General features: G+C 34.2%; 1 protein-coding gene across 4 annotated transcripts in view; it reads right to left on the bottom strand.

Moving 5' to 3' along the window:
• Positions 1-11,348, bottom strand: part of LOC107686659 (neuron navigator 2-like) — a 76,672-nt gene that overhangs the window by 4,767 nt on the left and 60,557 nt on the right. For all 4 annotated transcript variants that reach the window (XM_016483741.1, XM_016483742.1, XM_016483743.1 and 1 more), the window contains 13 exons: positions 11,022-11,182; positions 9,113-9,289; positions 7,405-7,457; positions 7,013-7,036; positions 6,572-6,646; positions 3,235-3,318; positions 2,934-3,054; positions 2,677-2,843; positions 2,477-2,497; positions 1,986-2,024; positions 1,718-1,726; positions 1,392-1,564; positions 368-448 (listed from right to left, as the gene is read on the bottom strand). In XM_016483741.1, the coding sequence (XP_016339227.1) occupies positions 368-448; positions 1,392-1,564; positions 1,718-1,726; positions 1,986-2,024; positions 2,477-2,497; positions 2,677-2,843; positions 2,934-3,054; positions 3,235-3,318; positions 6,572-6,646; positions 7,013-7,036; positions 7,405-7,457; positions 9,113-9,289; positions 11,022-11,182 (1,185 nt within the window). The remainder of the gene's footprint in view (positions 1-367; positions 449-1,391; positions 1,565-1,717; positions 1,727-1,985; positions 2,025-2,476; positions 2,498-2,676; positions 2,844-2,933; positions 3,055-3,234; positions 3,319-6,571; positions 6,647-7,012; positions 7,037-7,404; positions 7,458-9,112; positions 9,290-11,021; positions 11,183-11,348) is intronic.

Genomic DNA, 11,348 nt, shown 5'->3' with positions numbered 1-11,348 from the left:
TATATATATATATATATACACACACACACACAAACAAATAAAATAAATTATTGTGGTGTTTTGTTTTTAAGATTAGTTCATTGTTTTGTAATTTGAATCAAAACAATGAAAAAAAAATCACAAACCATTAAATATTGATTAACAGTGAAATTTTCCATCAATGAACTGTGGAAGTAGTGCAAGAATTGGAAATAGAAACAATACTTAATTATTTATGAATCAGGGCATATAGTGTTTTAAAACTGTTAATTGCTCAGAATGACTAATGTAGGGGTCATTGGTTGAACATCTGTTCTTGGCATTTTATTCAGGGAACTGATCATCAGAGATTGAGAAATATTGGTATTGTTTGTGCCATTCCCTTTACCGTGCCAGTGAGGCAGACCTCATGGACTTGCTGCTACAGCCCCAGACAGGCCCGTGTGCAGGCAGCGAGGACAGTTGAGGACTATGAACATACACATATCAACCATGAGAGAAACTCTGAGGGTGTTCCACGTTGCATTGGACATTTATAAAGTGCCATCACATTGAGAGTTACTCTGTAGCAACATAAAATTTGGGTGTGTGTAACTTTTTAGTTTACAAAATGGGTGGTATTTTCCAAAAAACACTACCTAGTTCTAGACTAAATCACACTTTAAATGGTGCTTGTCTATTAGAAATCTTTCTTCCATCCAAAATGAGGCTTAAGAAGTTTCCAGAAAATCAAATATTTCAGAAAACTCCTGGTTAAAGGTGTGCTTCCTGAACCAAGACCAAAAGGAATCGGGCTATTATTATAGAAAAATAAGAAATAATAATACATTGATTAGTAATAATAATGTTATTATTATTATTATTATTATTAAAACAAGAAAAAAATAACTTAGATAATTAGATAATAGATACATTTATAATAATAATAATAATAAGGATACACTCTTTATTATAAATAATAAATTTTGTAATAAATTATAATTTATAAATTATTATAAAATAATAATTTACAATAAATTATTAATTAAATAAATAAATGTACAATAATAATAATAATAATAATAATAATAACAACATTAATAATAATACATTTTATTAGTATTATTGTTGTTGTTGTTGATGTGAGGAGCTTAGTAGATACATTTATAATAATAATAATACACAATTATAAATAATAAATAGTAACAAATAATAATAAATAACAATATATTATTATTTTAATTTAATTTAACTTCTGCACACTCATTCTGGCATGAAATAAAAATAGGAAATATGGGTTGCAAAACAATTTTTATGAACAGATATTATTATAATATTTATTATAATAAGTTAATTAAAATAAATAAATGTATAATAATAATAATACATTTTTATTAGTATTATTGTTGTTGTTGTTGATGTGAGGAGCTTACAGGGAGTTGGAGTGGGAGTTGCGTATCATGGGAGAAGAGGCCGTTGAGCTGTTATAGGGGAGTTTGGGTGAAGATGGCAGAGAAGAGTCGGTCATCTCTTCAATGTCCGAGTGAGAGGATGCCGATTTAGGAGACTTTTTCTTCCCGAATGCTTGTTTAAAGGAGCTCCGCAGCTGTGGAAAAAACAAATCTGTTACTACGAAACCTTCAACACACAGCTGTTAGTAGCTAATATCCTTTTTAAAGTTTATCTTTATAAACTATCCCTTTAAAACATTCCAGAAATATAAAAGGATATTCCGAAGGAGTCATTTATCCCACCTTACCTCATATACCTGTACCATAACATGAAAGCACAGGGAAAATCAGACAAAAAACATAATTCAACACCATGTAGCTAAATAACCACTCGCTCGAACAGTTAGCAGATTTTATAATACAAATGCAAAATGTGTTTTGGATTACACATTCTGAAGGAGAGGAGATCACCTGCACAACATAAATCTGATAAATCTATTGATGAAAAACACTGGTTCTAGCTCTAAAACTGCAGAACAACATCAACACTTCGACAACAACGTTAGCTTTGCATACGTAGTTATCAGGTAATTTTCCTCCACCAGATGATACAGCCTGAATGCAAGAGGACAAATGAATTTATGATATCGATGACTGATATTTACTCTACACTTTCAAAACAAATCGTGCTGTCAAACGATTAATCGCATCCAAAATAAAAGTTTTTGTTTACATAATATGTGTGTGTACTGTGTATATTATTATGTATATATAAATACATATACATGCATGTATATATTTAAGATAAATATTTTTAGATATTAAATATATTTATATATATATATATATATACACACATGTAAATATTTTCAAAATATATACTGTATGTGTGTGTATTTATATATACATAAAAATATACACAGTACGCACACATATAATATGTAAAGAAAAACTTTTATTTTGGATGCGATTAATCGCGATTAATTGTTTGAAACAAACACACAAAGCCAAGAATATCACCCACAATTCTAAGTTTAGAAGTCTAATTCTAAGACATAAGTATTCACCTTTCCTCCACCACATGTAGGCTGATGACATGAAACATCCACAAATGAAAAGAAAATGTAACATTTAAATGGTTAAAAGAAAGACATAATCCAATCTAGCATTGATCTAACTCTAACTAGTCTGCTCAGTCTTGGAGAGAACCGTGTTTTAGGAGAAAAGAAGGTATTTTTGCATTGGATGGATGGGTTTGAGCACTTACCCAGTTTTTCTTCTTCTTATTGTTCTTGGCATCCAGCTCCAGGTTGCTGCCAATGCTGGAGTGGCTGGTGGCGCTGGTCATGCTGGAGACGCTGTCTGATGAGGGCTGCCTGTGGATCCGCAACTCTCGCTGGGACTGAGGCGACCCGTTGACAGAATCAAGAGAAACTGAGGGAGAGAAAGAAAAAGAAAAATGAAGCATAGGTAATACATGTGATCCTGTTTTTTTTTATTGTACTGAAGTTATTGAGATCTCACCCTTGCGGTTTGTTAATGTTGGGTCTGGTGTGTTAATGACTCCATTGATGGTGGCTTGAGTCGCTGAGTTCTGCTTCTGAAGGAGCTCAATGGTCTTCCTCAAGTCATTCAGCTCTGTGTCCTGCAAAAAAGTGATATTAAACAATATGCAATTATATTTAACAATAGTACATTTTTAGAGACCAAATGAGGCTGTTTTCCTCATAGGGATGGATTTTAGGTTATAATATGTCATGAGGACTTCTTCAGAAATTCTCGTCCCTACAAAAATAACAAAACTCACAGTCTTTCTCACACACACCTTCTGTTCTGCCGTCGTCGTCAGGCTCTGCAGCCGGATGGTCATGTTTCCTAAACTCTGCTCAAAAGCCGCCACAAGGTGAGCCTGAGGACACACACAATTTCATTTACAAAGTAAACCAGTTTTATTTTATTAAGCAAAATGCCATAAATGGACAAAGACTCAAAGCAGTAGTAGAGTTAAACCAGATGTTGAGCAGTCAACTAAAGTATGATCACATTTCTAGAAAAATGTGGGTCGCAGCTTGTCAGTAATGGATCCAAATATGTCTGTGAGACGTGATGTTTTGTGATAAAGACAAGCTGTGGCATGAACTCGGGTTGTTAAGCTGACATTTAGAGGATAAAGAAACGGGTAAAAACTCAATAGCCAGTTTAAAGACTGACATCCTCACCTAATGTCAACATAAATACAGAAATATTTTTATGTAAATAAATACAAAATACAAATATAAAAAGATAAAGAAATAAATAAAATACAAATAGTAAAAATACAATTACAAAATGATAAATACTACTAATATAAGCAATAAATATAATAAACTATTTTATACTCTACTTTTATTATAAGACATGTTTTATATAATTGCTATATGTAGTACAAAATTCATTAATTTACTTATTAATGAATTTATTTAATAACAATAAAAATGTATAAATGTATATAATATTGTGGATTGTATAGTATAATTTAATTGGCTTTTTATATATATTCACACATATACACACATGCATACATATACATAGAAACAATCAGTATAATATATTATAGATCGATATAACTGATATGGATAACATAAGTGTATTCATAATATATTTTCATAATAAACAATACTAATTTCAACTGTGAGATAAATTGAAATATGACAATTAATATTACACACACACACACACACACACACACACACACACACACAAAACACATGCATATAATATAGAAATATAATATAATTAATAAGGTCTAAAATCGATTCATAATAATTAGGGATGCACGTAACTTCTGCATTGTTTTACTTACTTGTTTTTGACATATCCAACCGAACTACAAACTTTCCAGTGATGTCTGTGAGAAAGGTATATTCACTCGACAAGCTCGCGCATCTGCGCCGCCGCGCGCTCAATCCTCTCAGCGTGCTTTGTTTATCAGCTCGCGCACATCAGCTATACAGGCGTTAATACTGAATGTTTAACGTTATATTCATTGCATACATATACTTCATAGTAGACATCCTTAACTCCATTCTGCTGTCTGTTGTTGGTGTTTCTTTGTCTGAATATGGCACTTATCACATGCTGTGTGGTATCGGCGTTTGGTATCGGGGCATTTTAACGAGTACGAGTACGAATACAAGAGCTCAGTATCGGGCCCGATACCGATACCAGTATCGGTATCGGTGCATCCCTAATAATAATACTACAAATATTACAAAAAAATACAAATAAAATTCCAAAATGATAAACACTACTAATACAGGTAATAAATATAATAAACTATTTATACTCTGCTTTTAATATAAGCTAATTTTTATATAATTGATATATGTATTATAAGATGCATTTATAATATATATGCATTATATATATGTATTAAGATATACAATATAAATTATATATATATATACTGTATATCTTAACAATAAATAGTTATAAATGTACATATATTGTGGATAGTATAGTATAATTGAATATTCTTAATATAAATACACACATGTATATATTTTAAGATATATATGTAATATATATTTTAATTTTTTATATAATATAAAGCATATGTAAATATGAATATATGTATATATACACACGTAAATATTTCTTAAATATATACATGCATGTGTGTGTATTTATATATATATACGCATTACACACATCATGCAAGCACAAACTTTTATTTTGGATGTGATTAATCATGCTTAATCGATTTGACAGCATATATATATTTTATACATGCTACAAAACAACAACAGCTTAATCCCAAGAGTCACAAACACAATCCTCAAACTAAGCAGCATCACAAACTCCCTCAAGGCATCATCATATTAAAAAACCAGCTCTAAAAATTCAAACATCTTCAGCCCACCTCAGTGAATTCTTGCTTCCTCCATTTACTCTGGTTCTTTGAGCTGCCGCTGTGGCTCTTGCTATGCCTGAGAGGCTTTGGTTTAGTCCTCTCACAGACCCTCTTCAAAGATGGGTAATGACTCAGAGGATGCCAGGTAACTGCTCGACTGGAGTTAGCTTTGCCTGTCAACATCTTTGGGGTGATGAACTGCGTACGTACTAAAACACCAAGGACGACGTGCACCTTAGATTTCTGCTCAGCTGTGGCCGCCAACAATGAGCAACCACACTCGTACACAACATAACAAGCGTATCATATGCAACATGAGCCGATAATCAAGGGACTGGAGATCTGCATGACTTCCATCGGAGGGAGTCAGAGGTTTGTGTTTGGGCATGTGCTGTTTCAAACATCAGATAACCCCCAATATAGCTTCCTCAAAAGGTTTTCGTCCAAGCAGAGGAGCAGTCGGTGCATTTGTGCGTGCGTAAAACACTTTAACAAACCCCAGAAAGGCAAAAGCCTCTAGTTTTGTTTGTGAAACCCATATGAGAGCTGACTGATGGATAGGGGTTTTAGGATGTGACGATTCATTAGGTTGTGTCGGCCAAATGGGGGCTGTCATATTTGTTTTATTGAGCAAGTAATTCCACTTAAAGGTGCATCTCACAAATATACACACATACTCAATACACTGCAGGCAGCCGGAAAAATAAATCACTATTTTACCAGCTGTTAAAGCTGTACAAAAGTCAAGACTACACCATGTTACAAATCCAACATGAACCGCTTCTATAACTACTAACAACATCTTTGATAACACCACAGTTTAAAAATTGCCAATTTATCCCCTGAACATATATGGGTTTATATATAGGTAAAATGTAGCAGATGTTATGGAAGCCTGGCTTTTTTAAAATAAAGATAATTGTTACTTTATTAAATTGAAAATAAATAAATAAATAAATAATTTTAATAGATATATATAATATATATATAATTATTATAATTACTAATAAATATATATTATTAATTATTTTTACCATTTTATTTTAGTAATTGTGACTTCTTATCTCCTGATTGGATCAGTTTACATCTCACAATACGACTTTTTATCAAATACAGATTTATTCACAATGATGCTTGATGCTCAAGAGCTATGCTAGGCAGATTTAGAATTGAATATGAATGAAAACTAGTTGAAAGAAAGAAGCGATGCAGTGTTTATTGAAGGTATATTGTGGTTAATAGTGCCAAAACGACTGTCCAGTGTACTCACATTGGCACTGAGCTGTGTTGTGAGCGTCGAGACCTTCTCCTGCGACGAGTCCAGTTCCCTCCGCAGCTTACGGATCTAAACAAACATTAAATTCAGTTATTCAAACACAAGCTGACTTCTGATGCTAATGTCAGACCAGTTTGTGGTTTCTCATATAATAATGTGCTAAGGAGAGACTAGCCCTTGATCAGCATGAAAGGGAAACTTTGGATGCAGACATAAAACACAAAGATTAAAGAGTAGATATCAAGGACAGTTACCACGAAGACCGTCATGACAAACACAGAAATTTTCAACTCTTCGGTTTGAAGAGAGTTACATCAAAGTGTGTTTAAAATTACAAACCAGCTGAGAAAAACAGTGTTTTGGACAGTCTACAGGCTCCCATGTGCAACCCAGTCAATAATTTACATTATAAGAAATAAGGGACGCTGTTCTCACCTCCGTTTGAGCCTTTTCCTCAGGCTAGAGATGGAAAAAGAAGAAAAGACAAAGATTAATGGTTTGGAATAAAGATTTTTGAGAATCTGTGTAAAGAAAGACACTTAAGAGAAAGACAAGTCACCATGAGGATTTTGTGTTATTACCTTTACCTGATAAACGCAGTTTAAACATTGGTTAATTTCTCTTATCTCTAACTTAACTGCTTGTAATTTCTCATTAAGTCTGACATTTATGACTATAAAGTCTATTGACTTTAACAGTGAAAACTCTACACAAGTTTTTACAGCTAACTTGTAAGTTTGTAAAGCTAACAAAAGTATCGCAAGACAACCCGGACATATGAAACTGAACTTTAAGATTTAGCATCAATTCAAAATCTTTTGACTCACCGTAAAGTAAACTGACGATGTGCTAGAGACTAGAGACAAAGATGAGCCATGAACTGTGACGAGAAGAAAAATACTATCAAAATAAAACCATTGTTGTATTGCAGTAGTATGTGAGCCATTGAAAAACTAGCATGAAAAATTAGCAAGATAAGCTAGCACATACTGAAACACCATAAAGTGCTTATCACCTTTTAGCGGGCTATTGTTTAGTCAACAATAGCTTTATGGCCAGAATATTTCTGATAAGTTATTCGTGCAAGGATGTTTTTTCTTGATATGTGTTATTGCCAAACCAAAAACAAAAGGAAACAAAAGTGTGCCAAAACAAATGTACTGTGAATTCATTTGTAGATGAAAGGGTATTCAACTTGCCCTTGCGATAAAAGGTTATAAATCCCCTTCATCACACTGCATATTCGCAAAGAATTATGAGTTTGTGTGTTCCTCTCCTTGTATTTTCAAAATGAAAATAAATAAATAAATAAATAAATAAATAACTCTGTCGAGTGGTGCTTAAACTAAACTAAGGGATCAGTATTTATGACTGATCTCAAGGAACAAATGGTTTCTTCACGGTCCAGAGAAATTGCATAAGGGGGATTTTTAACCCTAGACAAAAAACCTAGACAAGAATGACATTTTAAATAAAAGCTGAAATTTAGCAGCCATTACTCAAGTCTTTATTGTCACGATCCTTCAGAAATAATTTGAATATGCTGATTGGGTGCTCAAGAAACATTTCTGATTATTAACAATGTTGAAAACAGATGGGCTGCTTAATATTTTTGTGGAAACCATAATCATTTTTTTTCAGTATTCTTTGATGAATAGAAAGTTCAAATGAACAGCATTTATTTGAAATCTTTAGTAACATTAGAAATGTCTTTACTGTCACTTTTTATCACTGTAATACATCCTTACTGAATACATATGAATTCCTTTATGGCACCTGAATATGGTAATCATTCAGTACCATGATACATCAAAATACCACCATTTTACCATGGTGCCACCACAGTGCTTTTAAAGCTCTGCAGTGCACATTAATTTCCCCAAATACAAATTTATGTAACAGTAATTCCTCTCTGAGACAACTTTTTTCCTTTTTAAGCCAGTAACAAACAGACTGGGCAAAAATAACCTTTAAAAAAAACTACATTAGATTGAGGACATGCATCATTGCGAACAGCAACTGTTGTTCTTTTTACAAGCCTGAACACCACTGCTTAAGTTCACTGGCACATTGAAATCAACACCATCACTACCTTACAAAGGCATGAATCATAAATACAAAAAGCAAAAGAGCCTTGGGACAAGTGGTGTTGAGCCAATGCAGGTGAGTTAATCATCAAATCAACATTAACTATGGGGAAAAGTCTGCCAGGCCAACAAAGCCGCTCTTTGTTTGTTTATGCTTTGGCACAAGTAAGGACACACGTTACAGCCTGACATTGTCGAAAACCCTAACATTAATGACAATCTATCATTTAGTTATTAGCTAACGGAACAATGCAGGTCTATTTCCTCTTTTCCAAAAACATGACGTTATGGATTAAGTTATGATAGTAAATTCTGATAGCAGACAGAAATAACGCATTCAGGTGATACTAGCTCATATTTAGTCTCCTTATACACACCAAAGTGCACAAAAATCGCACAAATTCACAATCGTTTATTTAGATCCATCAGAATCATTCTGAAGTCTCACCTTCCTCCAGGCCCTCATGGAACGATCCGGAGCTACTCATAGTGCGGCTCTTTTCCTCCAGGCTCATCGAGGAGTTCCTCAGACGTGGATCGCTGTAGGGGTCGCACAGGTTGTCGTGATTGCCCTGACCGTTGGTGCCGCGCAAAGTTGCTATCTGAGAAGCTGTGGTGGGACTGCCTGGATTGTCAACACAGGGATCAGGGTTAAAAAAATACTAAGATTGAACCTAATGACATGAATGTGCATTCAAAGTTCACAATAAGGGGGAGACTAGTAGATATTTTAGTTAAAGCATAAAATTAAAACTTTCAATACAACTGACAATTCTAACTGAAAACTTAAACTTAACTTAAAACTTAAAGGGTTAGTTCACCCCAAAATGAAAATTCTGTCATTAATTACTCACCCTTGTGTCGTTCCAAACCCGTAAGACCTTCGTTCATCTTCAGAACACAAATTAAGATATTTTTGATGAAATGTGAGAGCTCTCAGACCCTGCATAGACAGCAACGCAACTGTAATGTTCCCAGGTCCAGAAACGTAGTAAGGACATCGGTAAAACAGTCCATGTGACATCAGTGGCTCAACTTCAGTTTTGCGAAGCTACGAGAATACTTTTTGAGCACAAAGAAAACAAAAATAACAATTTATTTAACAATTCTTCTCCCCCAAGTTACGTCTTCCGCCATTTTGGAGAGTACCCAAGAGCGTAATCGACGTAATCAACGTTATTTATGTTCGGGGGAGAAAACACGCGCATGAATGTAATCTGCATAATCAGCGTTGTTTACGCTTAGGGGAAAGCGTGCGTATGCATTGTGATACTCTCTAAAATGGTGGAAGACGTAACTCGGGGGAGAAAATTTGTTAAATAAATTGTTATTTTTGTTTTCTTTGTGCTCAAAAATTATTCTCGTAGCTTCGCTAAACTGAAGTTGAGCCACTGATGTCACATGGACTGTTTTACCGATGTCCTTACTACGTTTCTGGACCTGGGAACATTACAGTTGCGTTGCTGTCTATGCAGGGTCTGAGAGCTCTCACATTTCAACAAAAAATATCTTAATTTGTGTTCCGAAGATGAACGAAGGTCTTATGGGTTTGGAACGACACAAGGGTGAGTAATTAATGACAATTTGAGCTGCATTTAGTCTGCTGCGAGTACTGGGTAATAATCCAACAGACGATTATCTAAAATAATATTTTACACATAATCTAGGGATGCACCATTCAGGGTGATACCTATATATCGGTAATTATTTTCATGCTATGGCCGATAACCAATAAATGGTTGATATTAAAATGTATACTATTTTGTCTAAAAAAATACACATAAAACCAAAAAAATATATTTTTTTAAACTTCACAACAGTATAATGCATTGCATGAAAAATGGATATTCATGGATATCTAGATTTGGATATAAGATTTTCTAGATTAACAGAGATTACCTAAAATAGTTTTTATTTTTTTATATTTTTAAATTAACTTTATATAACCATTAGATGAGAGCAAATGTAATTGATAAGATTACATATGCACATTAAATTTATCGGTATCGGTGGAGATATATAAAAATTATAATTATATATAAACACACACACCAATATTAACACTGGTCGATAATCATAATCAATATGGTAACAATATATTGTGCATCTTACAGTGTAAACCCTAGAGCAGTGATGGGCAAACTTGGCCCTTCCAGGCCACTTTCCTGCAGAGATTTGATCCAACCCTGATAAAACTCACCTGCCTGTAGCCTTCTAGTAGTCTTGAAGACAATGATTAGCTGGTTCAGGTGTGTTTGATTAGGGCTGGAGCTAAACTCTGAAGGAAAGTGGCCTGGAAGGGTCAAGTTTGCCCACCCCTGCCCTAGAGTAACAAAAGCAAATTTTCTTGTGTTTACCAAGTGTGCTAAAGTTGAAGCGTGTGCCGGAGGGCGAGCTGAGTGCAGAGGCAGGGGTGTAGAGGGAAGAGCCAATTGAATCCGGGAGCCCAACAGCTGAGGGAGAACGTAGCCAATCACGGGCCTCTTCATGACCTTTGACCTGAGGCACATGGCCATACCTGCAGGTTTAAAACAAGTGTATGTAAGTCAGTGAAATGGAGTGTTGTTTTTCTCTTTCGCATGAATGTTCTCTTGAAAACAGCTCCAAGATAAATGTCACAATGCCAGGATAAGCACAGCTATCCAATCTATGGTGGGTAACAGAAAACCCAAGTCCACAGCTCC

The sequence above is a fragment of the Sinocyclocheilus anshuiensis genome, unplaced genomic scaffold (assembly GCF_001515605.1).
Source record: "Sinocyclocheilus anshuiensis isolate Anshui unplaced genomic scaffold, SAMN03320099.WGS_v1.1 scaffold1102, whole genome shotgun sequence".
Lineage (NCBI taxonomy): Eukaryota > Metazoa > Chordata > Actinopteri > Cypriniformes > Cyprinidae > Sinocyclocheilus > Sinocyclocheilus anshuiensis.
The sequence above is the reverse complement of the archived record's forward strand: the minus strand, read 5'-3'. Positions and strand labels throughout refer to the sequence as shown.